This window comes from Micromys minutus, assembly GCF_963924665.1.
Source record: "Micromys minutus genome assembly, chromosome: 17".
Taxonomy (NCBI): Eukaryota; Metazoa; Chordata; class Mammalia; order Rodentia; family Muridae; genus Micromys; species Micromys minutus.
Genome location: NC_137952.1, coordinates 36,280,146 through 36,302,071, shown reverse-complemented (window position 1 = coordinate 36,302,071; position 21,926 = coordinate 36,280,146). Strand labels below are relative to the sequence as shown.

At 50.2% G+C, this 21,926-nt stretch overlaps 1 protein-coding gene across 2 annotated transcripts in view; it reads right to left on the bottom strand.

Annotated features, from left to right (window-relative positions):
* Nucleotides 1–268: 268 nt before the first annotated feature.
* Nucleotides 269–21,926, bottom strand: part of SIRPA (signal regulatory protein alpha) — a 35,637-nt gene continuing 13,979 nt past the window's right edge. The window contains exons 3-9 of one of the 2 annotated variants that reach the window (XM_080931697.1): nucleotides 18,425–18,781; nucleotides 15,482–15,793; nucleotides 14,742–15,077; nucleotides 12,821–12,934; nucleotides 10,409–10,433; nucleotides 4,520–4,559; nucleotides 269–2,524 (exon numbers count right to left, since the gene is read on the bottom strand). In XM_080931697.1, coding sequence (XP_080787823.1) covers nucleotides 2,267–2,524; nucleotides 4,520–4,559; nucleotides 10,409–10,433; nucleotides 12,821–12,934; nucleotides 14,742–15,077; nucleotides 15,482–15,793; nucleotides 18,425–18,781 — 1,442 coding nt within the window. In that variant the 3' untranslated portion in view covers nucleotides 269–2,266. The remainder of the gene's footprint in view (nucleotides 2,525–4,519; nucleotides 4,560–10,408; nucleotides 10,434–12,820; nucleotides 12,935–14,741; nucleotides 15,078–15,481; nucleotides 15,794–18,424; nucleotides 18,782–21,926) is intronic. The other variant, XM_080931698.1, reaches the window with a different exon arrangement.

Sequence of the window (21,926 nt, the reverse complement as noted above, 5' to 3'; positions counted from 1 at the left end):
CGCATCTGCAAAACCTAGAGAGGACCAGGTCATACAGAACTTTTCGAAGCCTTGGCACAATCCATCCTCACCCCCAGCCCCAAAGGACAGGCAGACCCCCAAGGACAGAGCATCGAGGACAAAATGAAACACCCCCTAAGGCATCATTGTTACCCAGAAATCTTTATTACAAAAATATTTTGCAAGCCAAAAATTTTAAGTTGCAACTATGTACAAAATGGGGCCTTTTTCCTTCTCATCTGGTCTACAGTAAATCCCACTCCTCACAGGGCGCTTTTGCCTCTTTGTACCAGGGTTCCATACACAGGCCTGGGGGCCCCCAGGCTGCCTGGCTAACGCTATAGCTAAGCACCTTCCCTGCCTCGTTCCTTTCTCCCTCCAAAAAAACTGAAGAAAAATTAGGATGTCAGCGAGGACATTCTTTTAACTCATCTATACACCCGTGCGTGTGCGTGTGTGTATATGTATGTGTGTGTGTGTGTGTGTGTGTGTGTGTGTCTGTGTGTGTGGTGTCTCTAGGCAGAGGAGAAGGGGATGGAGTTTTACCAGCCAACCCTTTGGATTTAGAAGACAGCTCAAGAACATGGCCGGGACAAAGACTAGTTCTGGTTTGCTGGACTAGTGAGGCCAACTCAGCCTATTGGGTCAGCTAACTCCTGGATACTATTATGGGAAGTATCAGGTCACCAGCCCTACAGAGCTGATATCCCTTGCTGTGCTCCTGACATCCCTGTCACTCCTACAGAAACAGGCAGGTTGACTCAGCTTCTTACTTAAATAGCCGGAACCAGGAATCCCCTAGGATTGGGGACATTAGCGCCTCAACTTACTGAGATACACGTTAAGACCAGATCGTCACGGTTGCAACACCTGCTTGCCATTGGGCCCAGCCAGGCCCCAGCATCCAGTTTGAAGGGTGGGGGTCAGAGCTGCTGTCCCAAGCCAGTGACAGTGGGGTGGTTTGCCCTGGCTCACAGCTGTGTTGTCACAGGTATGATCAGGTTCTGTTCCAGTGTGATCCTGCTGAGGTTTGATGGCAGTAACGGACTCCTCCTGCACTGATTACCTCAGAGTGCTGGGATACCAGCTGCTGGCCGAGCGTCCCTTCTCTCTGCATGCCTCTGGAGTGCTTGCGAGTGAACGGGGAGGTGTCACCGACCTTCTCCCCTCGATGTGGAATGGCCAACATTATGTTAGCATTGGATCAGACAAGGCTGCACTTACCACAGTAGCTAGCCATGGAGGCAAAGGGCCAGCCGTGTGGCTCTGTCAGAACAGAGCCTGGTTCGTCCCAGTGACGCTGAGTGCTAAAAAGTAGCAGCTGAGGGGTCCTTCTTGGTCCTCAGGGTTCTGGGAAATGGAAAAAAATCTGTTTCTGCTGTAAGAAAATCCTTCCAGGACAATAAACTGTTAGACCTCAGACTTCACAAGACCCAACCATTCGACACATGACAAAGAGCCAAGATGCTGCTGCTGTTGTTTAAAGTGGGAAAAAAGAAAAGAGAAAGAAAAAGAGAGAGAGAGAAAGAGAGAGAGAAAATAAACCCAACAACAACTAAACAGCACAAATCAAAATTTCTAACACCTTAGCTTCAAGACTGCACAGTTCACATTTCTCAATAATTTACAGGCGTCCACGGAGCGATGCTGCTGAGTTAGTGCTAGCTGGAGGAAGCAAGCCGGGACTGGAAGGGAGGTGGGGCCACACTGAACATGCCCAGGGAGTCTCTGCTGGTCTAGGAGGAGAGGGTTCCTGCTCCCCAGGGCTAGTCAGCCTGGGAGGGGGGGCAGCACTGTTGGCTGAAAACTTGCTGACTCCTTCGGTGGTTCTTCCACAGACGGGGCGGTTTGATCTAAAGGGAGTCTGGCCCCAAAGCTCAAGTTGGGTGGAGGCTGTGAGCTCTTCTCCACACAGAAGACCAGGCTCTGGAGCGTCAAGGAAGCAACCCGGGGGTTGCCAAGACCAGGATCCAGACCCACTTGTAATGGGCTGAGGCACAACGCTTCTTAAATTCCAGGCAGCTGTCTCCTGTTCCTCCCTCTGGTTCTGCAACACCCAGCTTCCAGAAGAAGGGGACACGGGTGTCCGAGAGGTGTTGGAGAGCCACGGAGGGAAGACAAAGGCCACCCTGGCCCCTGGTCCTAGGACCTGTGCCACCTGGCCTTCTGGGGACAGGACTGGCTGGCTGGTTGTCCTCATCACGGCCACTCCATGTGGGACAAGAAAACTTGTGGGGATGAGGCCTAGAGCCGACCACAGCGCCATTCACTTCCTCTGGACCTGAACACTGGCATATTCCGAGAAAGACGGCTCAGGCTTGGGGGCTGGCTGTGCCCGGCTGAGGTGGACCATGTCCAGGTCAGCGTAGGTGAGGGTATCCTCCGGCCTAGGCATCTTGCCTGTCTCAATGCTTGCATACTCTGTGTGGTTGTTGGGCTCAGGGACCCGGGGGGCGGGCTTCTTCTCTTTGGGCAGATTCAGGTCTGCATAAGTGATGTCATTGATGTCATTTGTGTCCTGGATCTAAAAGACACAGAGAGAAAGTCATTCTGGAGCCCCAGGCTGCTGACTCATCTACTGGCCACAAATTCTGCATGCTCCTTTTCCAGAGGGCCCAGCCTTCATTCCTGCCCTTCCCCTGCCAATGGTGTCCCATTTCCAGTCTTTCACTTTCCTCCACACAGAGCCTGAAGGGTCTTTCTGAAACACTATGGTGGTTACCAGTCCCAGCTTGCTTCCTTCATGTCACCTCCCTCTTTCTGGGCGGAACCACCCCCAACTATCCTCCCCTCCCCCTTCCCAAGTCTCTTCCTTGGCCCAGATCACCCACTCTCACCTCTTCCATGTGAGAGACTCCAGTGTACCCAGTACAGTTCAGCTCTCTAGCACTGCTCCACCCTAAGATACTTCTCGGTCCTCAATACCCCTGCCTGGGCCCAGAGCTCCTCTGAGCTTTTCCGCTCACACCTCCCTAGCATAACTACCACCAAAGGCTATGTCTGTTTTGCCACCTTAGTAAATGTGATCTCCCAGGAGATAGGGAACATGTCTTCATTTCCATGTTTATTCCACAACATGTATTTTTCTAAACTGGGCCCTTGTTATATTGCAGACAACAAAGCTAGCACAAAGGCCCAGTCCATGGTGACGGGATAGATGGATGGAAAGACAGACAGACAGACAAACAAACAGACAGACAGATAGGTAGATAGATAGATGGAAAGATGAGTGCATAGATGGCTAGACAGAGAGATGAATGGGATCGCACAGTCAGAAATCATTTCACGAAGGCTTGCCAACAACTCTGATCAGGAAGAATGACTGACCCTATTTCATAGGTGAAAAATGTGACCTAGGAAGCAGATATAAATTTAATGATTTGGTCTAAGTCACCCTGCTGAGAAAAAGAAATGAAGCCTGTTGGAACCTAACACGGTGGACTTCCCATACAGTGGCACCTCTGTCCTGAGCCCTGCAGGTACTGCCGTCTGGGAAACCATGAAGATTGAACTGCTCTCCCTCCCTGGCAAGATACAGAGGCTGGTATTGGGGACCTAAAGCAAAAATCTTCTGGCTCCCCAGGAGAAAAGTGGCCACCTTGCTCCAGGGCCTGACATTTATTTGCATACTCAGAAAGTCTTGGAATGTGAATTTCTTCAGGCTTCAGAAACCAATTCTTTTACCCAGAAGATTCTAGAAGGAAGTACAAAAACAAATAACAGGGGGAAAGGACTCTGGCTGCCATGACTTGAAACTGTCTCATATTTGCTAATTACCGCTCAGCTCATGTCTAAGGCTGGCAGGGGTGGGCACAACAAACCACGGTGTCCCGACCTACAAATACCACACCTCTCCAAGCCTGGCTGTCAGCAGATTATGTCTAAAGTGGTGTCAACTGCTTTGTAAATGCCAGGAAAGCTGGGGCTTTCATTCCAGGTTCGGGACAGGGTTTGGTTTGTTACAAGGCTCCGAGAGACCCTGTGTCCCCAGAGGTGACACTGCTGGACAGAGACAACAGGGCTCAGGGATCTGGGAAACAAACGAATAATAGTGCCTATAAGATCCCCAGCAATGAGGAAGAGAAGCTACCGGGTCAAGGACGGTACCCTTGTCATCTATCCAGGCCATTCGTGACACAGGCTTCTCCTCCTCCACAGCGGTGAGAAAGGCAGGAAAGGGGAAGGTGAGCTACTGAAGGCTCCCCAGTGGAAGAACTGGCTAGAGCTAAGCCCAGAAGCAGGAATGTGCAACAACAAAAGAGGGTGGAATCTGACTCCAGGGCATCGTTTCCTTGGGACACTCTGCCGCTGGTACCCCCTGAAGTTACGCAATGGCTAACAATGAACCCAGAAGCCCCAGGCTAGATAAGGATGCGGAGGCCTCATCGGTGATTCAGGGATGTGCAGATCGTCCTCCCTACCCCAGAGTCTTAATTTAGAACTGGATCTGCAACTCCGGCTGAAGCAAGGAAATCACACCCCAAGTTTCCCAGGAAGGGCAGCTCACCAAAGACTGTACCTGGGTTATTTCCCTGGCGTTCTTCTCGGGCTCGTGCAACCTGAAATGGAAAGAGACTCAGATAAAAATATCTGTCTGAAGAGCTTATGCAAATCAACCAGAATAACATTCAGGTCCTACTTCCTACATGAGCGGAGGAGGAGGAGGGACCGTAAGTGCTTATCAAATGTCTGGACACCGGAGCCAGTCTCACTGAGGAAATTCTAAACAAAGCACACTAGCTTTTCGAAAAGCCTTTGTCGGAAGGATCTTTAGAAATGACGGTATTGGAAAGACACGCGGTGAGGAGGGTGGGATGAAGAGGGACTTCCACACACTGCGGTGGGGGACAAGCCAGGGCAATCCTTTCCGGAAGTGATGGGTGAATTATGAGTAGAGATGATGCACCATCTTTTGAACCATAACTGTACTTTTGGGGGGATTGAATATACAGAGACCTGTACCCTGGACAAGATACAGAAGTAAGTTTTTTTTTTTTAGAAATTAGCATTCTTCTGTGTTCAAAAAGTAGATGAGGAGTTTCCGTTTTATTTTTGTGGTGCTGGGGTCAGGGCTCAGTGCCTTGTTCATGCTAATAGAGTGGCATGTCTGAGTCACTAAGTAAGGTACTCTCAATGAAAATGTGTGGGAACTGGGAAGCAAAATGCTTCCAAAGTGGTGGGCAGACTAATTGCTCCTTGTTTTAGTTTCCCACACCTCCCAAGTGTTCTACATTATAGATATACCTACATATTGTTGTTAAAAGGATCGAAATGCCTTGATTAATAAACAACAACAATCACCGTTTATATACCCAATCCTGCCGTCAGAGCCCAGGCGTGGCTCCCTGGAGGGTCACAGTGACAGTGACTAGCAAAGAAGGGTCCTGCAGGAGTCATACAAATTTTCAAGCACTCGAGCATGAATAATGTCAGAATGAGCAATGGGGTTTGGCAGCAGGGTGTTTGATAGAGCTGTCATGAGTGCCTGGATCATAAGGTGCCCCATGTGGCCAAACAGTCCTCCAGGAGCCAGGAAGCAACAGATAGGGATCATGCCTCTGTCTCCCCAGTAAGCAGTTCCAACCTTCTGCAGTCTCTGCTGCTTGTTTGGTTCATATCCAATCACCATCTTGTTTAGTGTGAATGCGCGTGTACATGCGCGCGTGCACACACACACAATGTTCTGTGTCTGCTCACTTAGCCACTCTTACTCTGCCCCACGTCCCATGCATGAGGGCCTACTGCTGGTTTGCATTTTCCGTTTAATCAATAGCCTTGGCTAACTATCCCCCCCCACTTCAGTGATAGCCTTGGCTAACTCTGCTCCTTCTGGTCACCATGGCTGTGAGGAGACACCATGACTAAAGCAACCTGGAGAGAAAAGGCTTTGTAGAAATTATTCTTCTTCGCACTGTCAATGAAGGAAGTCAGGACGGGAACTCCAACAGGGAAGGAACCCGGAGGCAGGAGCTGATGGAGAAGCCATGGAGGGTGCTGCCTACCGGTTTGCTCCTTCTCAGCCTGCTTTCTTATAGAACCCAGAACCATCTGCCCAGGAGTGGCACTACCCACAATGGGCTGGGCCCTCCCTCCCCCATCAATCACTAATAAAGAAAACGCCCCTCAAGCTTGCCTACAACCCAATCTTTTCTTAACTGAGGTTCCCTCCTCTCAGATGACTTTAGCTTGTATCAAGTTGACACAAAACTATTCAGGACAAATTTCTTACTACTTTTTCTCTCTGCTAACTTAGCTGTGGCTGCTTCTCCATGACAACCTCACATCTTCTTGCATATCTTCATCTCTGTTTTCTGTTCCTCTTTGCCACACTGCCTTACCACATAGGCACAGGCTCCCAACCTTGAAGCTAGCGCCTGTCAAACAGCCCCGAGGCCTCTGCACAGAGAACTCTCCCTTCAGATCTGTGAAACCTTCTTTTAACACTTTTCTTTGGAGACAGGGTCTCACTTTGTAGCCTGGGCTGGCCTTGAACTCACAGAGATCCACTGAGCCCTGCCTCCCAAGTGCTGGGATTAAAAGCACATACACCACTGTGCTCGGCTGAAATCCTATTTTAAACGGCCTTATCTGAACCTTCACAGAACTCCCAAACGCTGTTCTCAGGAGATCATCCCTATCTTTCAGAGCAGTATTCCACACTGTGAGCATTTGTCCATCCTGTTTTAAAATGTGGCCCCACCATTACTCATGTGGGATTCAGACCAGTGTTGGACATATCCTGGATTCTTTTCCGTCTTACACAAGCACCACAAGGCTAACTGACCATCTCCAAAAACTGTATCAAATTCTGCCACTTGGTCATCTTATCATCCTGGTCTCAGGTCCTCGGGCTGTGAAAGGTCTTGCTTTCTCTGCCTCCACTTTTGTGCTTGTAATGCATAAGTGGAAACCAGGTGTGCTGGCTCGCCCCCATAATCCCGATACTCAGGAGGCTGAGGCAGGGTTTCAAGTTCAAAGCCTGCCTGGGTTTTGAGACTCCTACCGCAAAACAAAACAAGAGGAGAGGGAGGAAAAGAAGAAAAAGAGGAGGAGAAGCAGCATTAGAAGCAATTCTTTTTTTCTGCACAGAAACCTCACCATTTACAGTGCAGTCATTTCTACGTCCTGACTGGTGAGCTTCCGCACAGCCTGCTCCTGCCCCTGCTCTAGGCTTCCTTCCCTGTGCTCCAGCTAATGTAGCCTTGCTGATGCTCCTCTCTCAAGCCCTTGGCATTAGCTACTCCTTGTCTAGTGCACTCTGCCTGATCGCCCCACACCGAGGCTCTCACCCACTGCTGCCTGTGTAGGGAGCACTCCCTGATCACCCCACACCGAGGCTCTCATCCACTGCTGCCTGTGTAGGGAGGACTCCCTGATCGCTCCTGAACTCTGGTTATTTTGTCTTTTTTATTTTCCTAGCTCTTGCTGCACATTGATTATTAAGCTTGTAGTTTAAATGGCAATCTGCCTCCCAAGGGACAATGAGACCCTAGCACCTAGTCCTGGGCTAGCCTATGGTGTATAACCCCCATCTTTAAGTACTTGCTGAATGAATGGTTGAGTGTTTTCTCACTGGATTTCCCCCAGTGCCACTCATGTCTGGCTCTGAGCTGAGCTCAACCCAAAACAAATAAACCACTGGGGTAGTCCTGGCGTTTTGAGAATAAATGCAGCGAACGTGTCACAGTTCAACAATGGCTGTCCAAATGAACCTCCGCGCCCAATAAAAGAGCAGACAACACTCGCATGTGGGTGGGGATAACAGGGTTCTGCCTGTCTGTCAGAAGCCTGGGCCCGCAGCTAGCCAGCAGTCTGCAGGGTCCTTTGAGTTCAAAGGCATAGGATCCCCAAGTCACCCTCTCTGAGGTGCTAGGCTGTCTCCCACACAGGCACCAATGTCTTTCGGAAAGTATTTGATCCCATGCTGGGCTAGAGCCACTGCTGCCCAGGAAACCACCATTAAAGCCTGCTCCACACCATCGCTTTGGTCTAGAGACATGAAAGAAGCTAGTGATTTAGCTCCCTGGGTAGACTAACACTGGAATGATATGAAAGGACAGAAAATGTCCTGCTTCTCTGGAGGGAGGAACAGGTGGCAGAGGGCAGGGGAGCAACAATGGGAAATGCGGTGTTGGAACCAGAAATCCTGCACAGACCTGGGCCAGTTTGCTACCACACTGATTTCTCAGATCCCGGCTGCCGCAACGCCAGGAAGGGAAGCTGTGATAATCTCCTGAGCCAGGGGCTCCCTAAGGATGCCATGGAGTCTGAATCATACGCTAAGGTAGGGTCTGTGTGTGAGCGCCCCATGAGACTTCAGCTACTCACAAGTCTGGGAAGCCCTGTCCTTCAACCAGGACAGGAAGAGAGACTCATGATCACCAGTAGGATGACATGAGTAAAGGGACAGACGGCCGTGGGACACAGTAAGTGCTCACTAAACAGAAGCTGCTACTTCCGCCGCCACTGTCTTCTTGCAATGCCAGTTTCTGTCAGAGCTGTACCATCTAACAAAGGCCAGTGAGACCAACAGGAAAAACTGGACGGCGCCCCCTCCCACGGGGAAGGAGTTGCAGGGGCTCAGATCTCACAGGCCCTGCATCCCAGGGATGGCACTCAGGGATGGTTCACAGCTGCTGGCTGTGAGCAGGAAGGACAGAGTCCCAGTGTTCAAGAGATGTGGTCAAGAAAACACAGACAGGCCCAGAGCCACTTCAGACATACCGCGATGTCCAGACAGAGCGGCAGAGGCTCACTGGAGGCTTGAGAGAGTCCTGGGCATCACTGAGGAAGATTAGGAAGGGACAACTCTAGCTACTATAGCGCATACCTCCAGAGGTGTCGTTAGCAGAACCCACTGTGTCTCCATATCCTTTCCAGACCCTGAATGGTACGTGTCTGGAAGAGGCAATGGGAGTGGCTAGGAAGAAAGGTGGAGCCCATATGTGGCAGGAGAGAGAAGAGACCAGTGCTGAGGACTCAAGGCTGGCTAGAACTAACAGTGTGTAAGCACAGGGGCTGGGCCATAAGGCCTTCGGACTTGACCTTGAAGGTCTCTGAGCAGATGAGAGAGACAAGTTTTGCTCCTGGAAGACTGGGCCAGGGGAAGGACCGTGGCAAGCAGAGCGAGGGTAGGAGAACAGGTTTCCTGGGGGAGTGGGGGCGGGGCGGGGGGCGGTCAGTATAGTGATGTGCATGTTCATGGGTGGAGGCTGCGAGGCTGGACAGGGTCAGTTCAGGAGGCTGCCCGGGAAGACCAAAGCAGAAGTCCAGGTTCACCCCAAGGTCATTGTGCACTTTCTCTTTTTGGACACACACGGGCAGGTGAAGCTCCCTAGAGCCCCTAATAGTAGGTGAGGCACTCCTACTATGTGCGACCACAGTTTCTACCAGTGATGGTCCTCCAACCAGGACACAGACTCCTCCCTGTCCCCAGATGTGAGTTGTCCTTGACCCTACAACTGGTTCATCAGTAACTCGCCTTGGCTCTACCTTTGAAGTACAACTAGAATCTGACCATCTTGTAGCCCACATCCCCCCAGCCCACGCCTTCGCCATCTGCTTAGAGCAGTGCAGTTGTTTCCTTACTGGCCCTTCTGCCTCCCTCACCCGTCACCTAGCCTCTGCACACAGAAACGGTGACACTTGTAGAATAAAAGCTGGATCACATCTCTCCACGGAAACTCCTCGAGTTCTACGTCACATGCTCTATACCACTGGCTCCTGCTCCAGATCCTCAGTTCAAACCTGAATTCCAGAAGGAAGGAAAGGAGGAGGGGAGAGAGGGAAGAAGGGGGGAGGGGGGAGGGAGGGAGAATGACAGAGGAAGGACAGAAAGATCTGCACAGCTCATGAGGACATAGCCTCACCTGAACTGGCACAAAGCCATTTACGGTTTTAATACTTCACACTGGCACCTTCACATGGTGGGCTCTGGGGTGCTGTCCTACTCTTCTGGGGAGCACCAGGGCCCATCTTACAAGCCTGAGAAAGCCTTTCTCCAAAAGGGGGTGAAGCCCACATGGCTGCGTGGACTTCCTCATTTCTTGCCTTCCCGTGCCCAGCTAGTTGGGCCTCCCAGCCCCAGGCAGGGTTCTACCTCTTTTCTCGTCCAAGCATGCTAAGCCTGCGTCAGAGCCCCGAGCTTCAGGTCTCTGCTCACAGTAAGTACCGTCCCTCCATGGCCTCTGCATCAGCTCCTGCTTCCTGACCTGCTTGGGTTCCAGTCCTGACTTCCTCTGGTGATGAACAGCAGTGTGGAAGTGTAAGCTGAGTAAACCCTTTCCTCCCCAACTTGCTTCTTGGTCTTGTGCAGGAACAAAAACCCTGATTAAGACAGGCGCGCGCGCACACACACAGATAAAAAATAATAAAACAGGCGAGTATGATATAGCTCAGATGCACTTACCGTGTGGAAGACGTTGACCCCTTGGCTGAAAGAGCAAAAGGGAAAGATGTTATTTAACTGGAAACAAGTTGTTGTGTAACTTCTTTCCTTGAGCTACGGTTTGCCTTCAGGAGTGTGGGGAGAATCAGCCCAAGCCAGAGGGTGCCTTCACCCTCAGAGGGTGGGGTGCCTTCCTAATCTTCACTAGGTCTCTCCATTCAAGCACATAATTTTGGCACTCCCCAATTAGGTCACACGGTTGGAGAGTAGATGCAGACAGGAATTTGAGTTCCCTGAATAATCTGCTGTGTGACCCTGGGAGGGTCACTTCCCATCTCTGACCTCCTTTAACTCACATTCTTTATTCACCCATTCTCGCTTTGCAAGAAAGCGACCGTGTGCTTCAGTGCTTTCCGGTCTGGGATGCAGGAAGGGCATCAGCCCGCAGATGATCTCTGGGGATTATATTTATCTGTAGTTTCATTCCCAGTCGGTTATAAAGCTGTCATTGAAACTTGCAGTGAAATAGGCTCAGCCCTGCACTTTGAACAGGCCACCCAAGGACGGTGAGCTGGGGTGGCTGGGTGGGGCAGGGGCAGGCTTCGGCTTTCCGGGAACTGGATCCTCAGGTGATCCAGTGTGGAGAGAGGCTGCAGCCAGCACGCCGAAACGGAATGGTCCTCATTTTAAACCAGACAATGGATGTCTTCCCAGACTCGCATTAGCTTACAGGTGACATAGGGTTATTCACTCTCAAGACAGCCATGATGGAGGAGAAGGGGTGACTCTTCAGGGTAGAGGAGGGAGAGTCAAAAGCTCTCTGGCTTTGAATTCTGGCCTACCAGCCATGAGGTTCTGAACGAGTTTTATAATGCTGCCATGCCTCGGTCACCTCATCTGTAAAATGGGTCAGTGAGACTCCCAAGGCTGCTGGTAAAAACTGACTACACCATTACATGCAAAGTATCAGAAGTGCTGTGGGCCCCGGGATGAGCACATTTTGGCTGTCACTGCTGCTTGAGCCTGTGTTTGGGATCCAGGCTCTGCACACACTCACCACTCTGGGGCTGGGTGGTCTCCAGTGTCTACAGACCTCGAGGCCACTGTCCCTCCTTTGATCCCTTAAGCACTGATGTTGTGCCACACAATAATGTTTGCACCCACAGGTGCCCCTCTGAAGGTACTCTGGGAACAGTCAGGCAAAACAAACAAACAAAAGCACACTTAGGGCTCAGGTCTTCAGGCGGGACTTGGTTTGGCTGCTGTGTTAAAGGTAAGTCCCGATGGGACAGAGACAGAGGAGGTGCTAAATGGATGGGAAACCGGTGGTCCACACCGTCCCTCCTAAGCCAAGCACTCAGCTACAAGTGGCAGCTGGCGATGGTGCTTGTTTTCACACTGTGGTGTGGCATTTTTAACACCAAAGAGAACAAAATATTATATATATATCGTTTACTGAGTTGAGCTTTTGGTTAAAAAAGCAAACATGGAAAACCAGCGTAAAGCAGTCTCCTCCAGTACAGTGAAGATGTATGTATACTGGGTAGTCCCACTATGTGGACGACCTACCCTTTTACAGCAGTTCACTTGGGCCTCATAACGACTCTTCAGATTGCTGCCCCTGATTAGCTGTGTGACCTCGAACCAGTCAGATGAACCACTTGCCCCCCCCGCCAGTTCCCTCTAATGTCACTGTGACCAAATACAATACTATGCCAATCTCCGAATGTGGGGGGAGGGGAGCTGGCAGGGGCTACGGTTGTGAGGATGGGACAGTCCAGCCTGTTTGCCTGACTCCAAGGTCAGAAGCTTTGCAGAGCCATAACCACACACACATGCATGTGCACACAAGGGAAACATGGCCTGGCCTAGAACTCACGTCTTCCTTCCCCAGTGGTGTTTAATTAAGGCCATGTACCTTGCTGCTGTGAGAGGCCATTCCTGGCTTAAGCATGACTCTGGCTGTAGCAGGTGTCCTTGTTAAACACTGTCTGCAGCTTCCCTAATATCCCACATGGAAATCCTGCCAGCTCTCCCACTTGGATCCCCTTGGCGGTAGTTAGGTGTTCTAACTGGGGAACTTGGTAACATGGAGCCTGGACACATGTAAGGGACACAGAAGGCTGTAAGCAGCTCGGACATCTCCTCTTGGAGGCTCTGAGACTCTCCAGTGCCACCCTAACAGCTCCTTGTTCCCTACCACCTCAGCAGCAGTCCCATGAAGACATGAGACCTGGGGTGGGAATGGTCATTTTACAGCCAGGAGGGAGGACGGCTGAGGAAAGAGCCTCTTAGACCCAGTGGTGAAGCTCTTCCATCACCGCCACCCCAGAACTACCTTCCGGGCTTCCAGGACTAGAAGTCACACAGACTTAATAACCCAGGGGCCATCCAGTAAAGACAGCCCTGAGAGAAAGCAGAGACCCCACTGACCTTTCTTCTGTTTGATCCGGAGGAGGTAGAGGGCAGCCATCAGCAGGGCTACTAGCAAAGCACACGCCACGCCCACACCGATGAAAATGTTCCAGTTGTTGTAAGCTTTATCATCTGAGGACCACAAGGAAGACGGGCTTCATGCACACCAGTCCGAAAAAGAAACAATGAAAGCCTGCTGACCCGGAACCCCCCTCCCCGCCCCGTCATCTCCTCCACCTGGTCATCCTTAGCTGTGGACATCTGGCTGGGTCTTCTTTCATGGCTAAGCCTGCCTGCCTACCTACCCATTCCGGTCACTCGTGAGCAGTGCAAAATGCACGTTGCTGGCAGCCACAGAGAAAGTAGACACAGGACACAGGCAGAAACCATACTACCTATCCTGAGGAATGGAAACTCATCCCTTCTCATCGGCCATGGCAGCAGGACAGACAGACTGGAAACCAACTGTCAGGGGAGGGACTTGGGAAGATGGTGACAGTGAGGACTTTCTGAGCCCTGCACAGCACCCAGGGCTTCCCACATGTGCCCAGGACCTAACCCACAGTGTGTATGTTTGGGGTAAAGGGCAGGCAATGTCCTGAGCTAGTTGTTCTCAACCTGTGGGTCGTGACTCCCTGAGAAGTGTCAAATGACCCTTCCACAGGGATCGCCTAAGAACATGGGAACACACAGATGTTCACATTGCAATTCATAGTAGTGGCAAAATTACAGTTATGAAGTCACAATGAGAATAATTTTATGGTTGGGGGGGTCACTACATCATATTAAAGGGTCATAGCACTAGGAAGGTTGAGAACCACTGTCCTAGACCACAGCACAGCAAAGTCAAAGGCAGGGCTCTGTGACAGAAATGGGAACTCAAGTAAGCGCTCTGACTCATCCTCATCCACATCAGAGGAACCATGTTCTCCTGTGGGTTTTCCTCTGTTACTGAGGCCAATACGAAACTCCACGTCACTCAACAGCGCGGAGGACGGCCTCGGGAACCACCTGCCCAACCTTTCATCCTCTGGCAAGGGGTTTACTTATTGCTTCCCTGCCTGTCCACAAGCAAGCAGAGGCTCAGAGAGAGGCACCAGCTTGTCCTAGATCACACAGCAAGTCAGTGACAGAGCCATCATGGGCGCCAACACTCCCTACCTGCACAGACTATGCATCCTCGGAGAATCGGTCATGGGTAAAATCAAAGGAGCACAACACAGGCTCCTGAAGCGCCTCTAGAGGATGAGTGAGAAGATGGCCCACATTCTCTCCCCTTCAGAGGCTCTGCTCAGTACCAGCAAACACTGGACAAGTGCTAACGAGTCGTTGCCACATGGCCGCAAGCTCTTGAGTGACAGCACACTGGAGGGGCTGAGGTGTCACTGCTGACATGCTGACTGTCACAGAACAGTAGAGCATGGCAGCTGTCCTAGACACACACACCTTGGTCTAGAAATAGTCATGGGAGGACTGTCCCAGGGAGACCCTCTTTGCGGTACTGGCTGTCCTTGAGCCAGATTGCCAGCTTCTATGAGACGTTAGAGGAGGCGCAAGCAATGACATAGCAAGGGGCAGAGGCCAGAGAGAGTGAGAGGTGGGAAGGGGCCATGAGGACAAGGCAATTGTTAGGCGGAGAGAGCAGGAGGTAGGATGCTAGCAAAGACAGGCTCCCTCTCCGTTTCCTCCTCTCTGGTACACTGTGTCAACAAACCCATCCAGACAGGAACCAAACTCTTACCAATGCTGAATCTAGGAGGGTAAATCCTGGAGAAGAAGTGCCCACTTTAAAATTGTGCTTATGTGTATAAACTTCTAGACTGCTCTAGAACAAGCATTATGCAATAACTTTAACATCAAAAAACGGATAAAATCATGATAAAGATTCAAAAAAATAATAATAACTAAAAAAGCCAGTCAGTGGGAGTGGAGGCCTCACCAGGAATCGTATCCATGCTTCCTTGATCACTCGAGTGTGCAAATCCAAACACGGTACGGTTTTTGGCGATCACTGGCTGATGGTCGTGTTTCACTTGGCACGTGAATAGCACGTTCTCTCTGTGAGCGGACGAGTTCACCAGGAAGAAGCTTGTGTAATTATAGGTCCCATCCCCGTTCACGGTGACATGCTGAGGCTTCTCCGTCCGTGATAGGTTTCCATTCTCCAGCCAGTTCAGCTGGAGATCCTTGGGGTAGAACCTCTTCGCCTGACAGGTGAGGTTCACCTGGTTCGCTGCCGTCTGGGGCTGTTGGGTGAGCTCCAAGGTGGGTGAAACTGAAAAGCACAGGCAAAAGCTCTAACCTTAAGCTGCACTGTGATCCCGGGGAGGGTGGGGGAGGGGCTGCAGGGCTGAGCCACTCCCTCTATCTCAAGACCTGCTAGGCATGCATTGAGCGCTCAAGACAGTGTGGGTCTCATCTGAATGGAACCACTAAGCACAGGACCCAGAACACAAACGGTGCCTTGTCTGGGGGCACCGGGAGCTACTCTCACGGTGATAATGAATGTCAATGCATGCAGTACCTATAGCAAACTAAATGAAAACTACCAGGCAAGGGGGCGTGGCTCACACGGGGTGCCCGGCAACTATAGTTGCTGTTGAAACACAACTACCAGCCTGGTGCTAGTCATAGGGTAATGGCTGCTATGTGCTTGAACCAGAAGTCAAGGACATCTACCTCGGATGACGTCAGACATGTTATAAGTCCCACGAAGACGGCCTCCATTCAAGGTGACGTGGGCTACCTCGCAGATGATTTGAGAAGGAATGTCCTTGGAGCTTAGCGCCACCGTGACTGTGCTGGAGATGTTGTAGGAGACATTCTTGCCATTGGAAATGGTTTCCGAGTGGGAGAGTTCTTTCCCACCTTTGAACCACTTCAGGGTGATATTCCGGGGAGAGAAGCCATGAGACTTGCAGGTGAAGTTCACTGTCTGCCCAGGTATGCCCCTGGCTGTTGGGCCGGATATCACCGGTGGAGAAGGTTTGGCTAAAGGAGCATTTATAGACAAGAGACATGATTGTGGTGGCCAAGCAAATGGACTGGTAGTGTAAGCCGCCTGTCTAGATAGCATCATTTCTGGAACATGGGGGACAGGCCCCAGGGCTTTATGCACACTAAGTACATCTACTACTAAACTGTATGGTATCTCTAGCCTGGTAACACTACTCATTAATCTCCCCCCGATGAAGCTGGAAAGACCATGCCCTTAGCCTTCTATCTGGGGAGGAGGCGAAGGTTTCACGAAATGATGGAGTCAGGCAGTAAGGCCAGGCCAGGAACTCCAGGCCCGAGGTCTAAATCTTCTCCGCTTCAGGCCTTTCTGAGATTGCCGACCTATCCCACTCTTTCCTTTAACTACTTTTAACTACATCCCTGGAAACTCTGCCAACCTGGACAAAGGGTTTGCAGAAGTAAACACAGGAAACAAACAGCACTGTAGGACAGACAGACGGATCCCAACGGCTGCTCTGAGATGTGTGCACCTCCCAGAGCCACACCCACGAAATGGGAGGCAAGGATTCTGCTTTCTGGATGCGGTGAGGACGAAATGAGGCCCTGGAGGCTTCCTGCTTCGGGTGACAGATGGACACACAGAGATGCTTCTCAAACACGAAGACACAGGGATCTAACCTTGACCTGGATTTTTATTAAAAACTAAAAATTTTAACATATCTATGTATGTAAGTGAGTTCCTTGAGAGGTCAGAGAGGGCACTGGAGTCCCTGAGCTGGAGTCAGGAGTCACAGGTGGTTGTGAGCCACCCGGCAAAGCCTGCGTGTTGGGAACTGAACTAAGATCCTTGGTAAATGCAGTGCAAGCTTCTCAATCAGTGAGCCTCTCTCCAGCCCTACCCTTTACTCTTATGTTCTCCCTGTAAGAACTTAGGGATTCACTATGTGGGCTTTCTTCTAATCACTCTATACAACCTAGTAGGCCTCACCCACACCAAGTCCCATATTTGAAAGGGAGAGGCTAAATGGAACTTTCACTTTCAATCTGGAGAGCTCTTTTTTAGAGTTGGAAACAAAGATCACTTCTATGTTAAGAAAGCCAAAGGTGGTTCTTGATTTCTAATTAGTAGAGACAGAGAGCAAGCAGCCCCACCAAGCAAGCAGCCCTACTTCTGGTCCTGAAAAGACACAGGGGTGACTAGGAGGGAGGCAGTGTCCCTTGGGGATTAATCCAAACTTCTCATAAGCACCAAGCATCACTTCCAGACAGTAGACATGTTTCCATCTGTCAACACATACTCGCTCCCTAATATCCACCTAATATGTTAAGGGCACAGAAGGGAGATGTCACTTAAAGAAGTCAAGTCATCAGGACACCAGCAGTGGTGAAGAGCCATCCTTCTGGCCCTGGGGACTCCCTGTGCTTAAACCTAACCCACTGCAAATGTAAAACATTGTTGAAAAAGCTGCACCGGTCCTGAATAGTAACAGACGTTTTCTTGTCACTATTCCCTAAACAACACACAGAACAAACTATTCACATAGCATTTGCATCGTATTAAGTATTATACAATGATTTAAAATAGATGACAGGATGTGTGTAGGTTACACGCAAATCTCCCTCATCCTGGATGAGGGCCTTGAGCAGTTTTGGATTCGGGTATCCTACGGGTACCAGGAAAACGCTGAAGTTGACATCTATTGAGTCCTCGGGGCCTGACACTGGCTGTGTGGAATGCATCTCCAGTCTTCCGAGGCCAGTTCCTGGCTTAAGTTCTGGCTTAAGAAGAAATGCTATGAAGAAGATATAGCATGAAGCCACATGTGATGAAAATGTGGCAGGAAGCCACTTGCTAGCTGTAGTTGTGTAGGCAGGTGACACACTACCTGGGAGCTTCAGCGGCTGTCATATCAGGATAAGCCACCTGTGCAGAGGTGTCAAGGCGACTTGGTTGCTGCCTGGAGGGGGAAACTGGTCGTCGTCCACACAAATGAAAAGGAGCACACCTATGTGACCTGGGAGGCCTGTCACAGTGCGTTCTCTGTCCTAGCAAATGGGACGAGCATCCAGTGCAGCCTTAGTTTAAAAGTTCACCGTGTGGGAAAAGCGAATCATCTCCCAACAGAAGACTCCAATAAACTGTGGAATTTCTAGACGCTAGAGTAAAATGGAGCCATTTGCATAATGGAGGGGTCCTTTGTGTCCTGACTGGCTTCTGGGAGAGATTTCTCAGTCACTGACAAGGCCTAGGGTTCTGAATGGAAGGGCGCATCCTGAATCTTTGTGAAAGTGATGCGTGGAGAGGCTGGGTTTCCTAGAGGTTCAGCGCTTCAGTATCTCCTGTGCCCTGGGCTCACCTCTGGGGATGCTTAATGCCTGGGCAGCAAGAAGCCTGTGGGGTCTGCATTCTGGTACTCACTAGTACTTGAACCATGTGCAAGGAAGAGGGGTGGGCAGATGAGGAATGCAGATGGCCTCTTACTTGCTAGCACTGGAGCCTTGAACTAACAACTGGCTTTGACGTCTCTGGTCTGCTGAAGGTTGAGATCAGATTGTGAGCCTGATCTGTTGTGCCTGCTGTGAGCCACACCCACCAGATCCAGGACGTTAGCCTCTGACCTGGTGCTACACATCAGGGGATGAAGAAGGCACAGGCTTACTTACCGAGTACATAGATCTCTGTTCCACTTCCAGACTGAAATTCTGTGTCAGGGCCTACTGCCTTTATCTGGAACTTCACACAGTAGTAGATGCCAGCATCTTCTGGGGTGACATTACTGATACGGATGGTGAAGTCCATATTGTCTCCTTTAGTAGTATCTGCAACATTTGTAACTCGAGGAAAGTGTTCTCCTCCAAAATTGAAGATCAAGCGCCGGCTTTGCCCTACTCCTTTGAACCACTGAATGGGTCCCACAGGCAACAAGGAGGTCACAGTGCAGTTCAGAGTCACCAAATCTCCAGCAGCAACAGACACTGATTTCTCAGGCTGGATCACCTTCAGTTCTTTCCCTGTGGCTCCTGGAAAGAAAGATGGCAGCCATGATTCACCTTAAGAGATCCTGCAAGCTCGGGTTAACCAATGGTTTTCACCGATTGAGCACACACACTGGTATTGAGTTCGGCACAATGTTCAGTGTGTGTTATCCCCCATATGAGCCTGTCTAATAACGCTAAAGCTCAGAGTGCTAAGTCACATCGCGTAGTGTAGTAGAGTGCCCAAGCCCTTTGGGAAGCGTCAGGTCTGAGCTGGGCTCTGAAATCCCAATTTGTCAGTTAAAATGGGAGTCTGAATTCCCCACAGAGGGAACAAACCCAGCAGAGAAGCAGAGGTAGGAGACCCCTGGGGTGTGTGATACTTTTCAAAGAGGGAGGTTCTGTACTGGAAAGTGAGTCCTGAGCAGAGCAGCCGGACTCAGCAGTTTGTGGCAGGAGAGCTGAGAACTTGGGTCCTAGGTGTGGCTCAGTGGCATATGGCTGCATCATTAGGAGTCCGTCATTAGCTCAACAGAGAAGGCCCAGGTGCTCACCCTTCCCCAAGTGCTGCAGGGATGTGGATATTGCTTTAGCTTGGACAGTTTTGATGGTCCTTAGCCTTTGGCTCTGTGAAATGTCTTGCCCAATCTCATCTTGATGTATTTCTAATAGGAACAAACGAGAGTTAAAAAGCAGCATCTGGGATGGAGAGATGGATCAGTGGTTAAGAGCATTGGCTGATCTCCCAGAGGACCCAAGTTCAATACCCAGCACTGACATCATGTGATCTGTGAGTCCGAGTGCAGGGTATCCAGTGCCTCTAGCCTTCACTCATACATTTGCATATGCCGTCAGATATACATAATTACAATAAAATAAGTTATTTTTTAAAAAGCAGGATTTAGGGGCTGACTCAGTGACTAAAGTCCTTGCCATCCGAGCACAGTGGCCTAACTACCTTCCTGAGCAATGGTCTGCTGAATGTATGGATGTAGAATATGAGCGTTTAGACACAAAGACATTAGTGGTCTTTGTGTGGACACGGTGGTCCAGAGGGGAGGACGGGAGAGGGAGAGGGAGAGGGAAAGATGGGAGACTGCAACGGTGAGTCAGGTGATCTTGGTGCCCAGCTGGACTCCCCTCCAGCTTCTATTATGACTCTGTCTATTGGACGGCTATAGCAGGACCCTTGGGTAGCCCCTCTTGGGTTGGCAGAGTAAAAGAGATACCGTGTGCTTGCCCACCCTCCAATAACCTGGTGTTGCTGTACTGTCAAGGGGAGAGAGCCTAAGACAGGAGAGGTCCGTGGATTAGCTCGGCTGTCACTCCGGGCACCCAGAGCCCTGGGATGGGCCTGTCATCAGTTGCTCCCTGTCCTGCCTCACCTCCTTCCCCAGATAGGGCTTGCATTGAGACCTACTTTTCATGGCAGATGTGAGCAAACCCTACAAGTACCAGCCTGGTTACAACCCCATTCTCACACTACAGGGGAAAGAAATGAGATCCGTGGAAGCAGGGGCTCAGGCAGACTAGAAGGGGTAGGGCCGGTGGCCTTGCAAGTGACAGACACAAGGAGGGAACAGGTTTGAGGAGATAGGAAGCCTCTAAGAGCATCAGTGACATCACCAGCTTCTGCCAATAGCAGGGAGCCATGAATATTCCGTGCGAGACCGGTTGAACTGGAACCACCAGGTATGCGGGCCTAGGCCAGCTCACTATTCAGAAGTGGATTCCCATTCAATCAGACATAAGCAGGGAACTAACTGGTGGGTACCCTCTGCTTTGTCATGAAGATTGCCCTAGAGCTCTACATGAGCACTTGCTGTATCCTTGCTGGTAGTTCTAGTTCTAAAACCTACCATCACATTGCTGTATCCTTTACATATCCAGTCTGCCTGTCAACTGCTATTTTTCCCACCGCCAGGATGGTAGATCCATTAGGAAATGTTTCTTGCCTTCTGCCGGTATATACCGTGTCCTCAATAGAAATATGCTTGAGGGGCAAGTGGACGACCTCTGTGATTTCCAGCCCAGCTAGGAAGACCCTGTCCCCAAACCACATACACACTGAAGGAATACATTGATGAGAAAGAATGGGTTTTATTTGCATCATGACCCTAGCAACAACCGGAGCCTCGTCCCTCCTCCATTCAGTGGTACTAACTTCTGTCCATCGTCCATCAGTCGGCTATCCAGGAGCTGGTGCTCAGTTATTATCCTCATCCTCAGAGCACACACAACTGTGAGTCAGCAGTTGATGAGGGAACTCACGGGGAACTTGGGAATTGGGCGCCGACAAGTTGGAGCAGGGCTATTCTTGTGGTGTAGCCAGAGGCCTGTAATCACACCCCAAGCAGGTGACAATAAAATCTGGGGCTGGGGAGGGCTGGCTCCTCCCCTTAACCCCCCTTCCTCTTTTTTTTTTTTTTTTTTAGCTCCTCTGGAGATCTCAAAACTGCAAGCAGATTTAGGCAGCTTAATTAATTAGCTAGTGTTTCTAAAGCGTTTGAAGAATTTTAAAAGTGTGATGTAAGTGCCAAACATTATTTTAATCTCCATGTGTATTTTCCAACAGGTTTTTTTTTTGTTTGTTTTTCTTTTTGTTTGTCTTTTCTTTTCTTTCTACTTGCTTGCTTTTTCTTTTGCTCTGCAGGTTTAGTTCTGTGTCTCAAACTTGTTAAAACGGCTGCTGTGGGCCATGCCCAGGATCATCACACTGACATTGCTAATGAAACCATTCCCTGCTCTTTTCGGCTCCCTGACGGAGAGCTCAGCCTTTCTGGGACCTACACTGGACAGCAGCCCTGTGGGTGTCATTAATCGTGGTGGGTGGGGAACAATTTTCAGGGTGGGCCAGCATCACGTTGCTGGTCACTTCCTCAAGGACCCAGTCACAGCTACAGGTAAGTTTCCTCCATATAGACCTTAAAAATGTGGGGCAACAACCCAAAGGGCAAATGACAGGGCTGCAGAAGTGGATGACAGCTTATCCCACAGGTAAATTATATAGATGATCACCCTGATAATAGGAACATTTTTTATGATAAAATTTAAGATAGCATGCTGGCTATGTAAAAACAAACAAATCTATTGCAAAGCATTTAAAAGAAACAAAGTCTAAAAGCTAAATAATAATATCAGGGATAGAGATGGCTCAGAGTTTGAGCAGGTACTGACTGGCCTGCCAGAG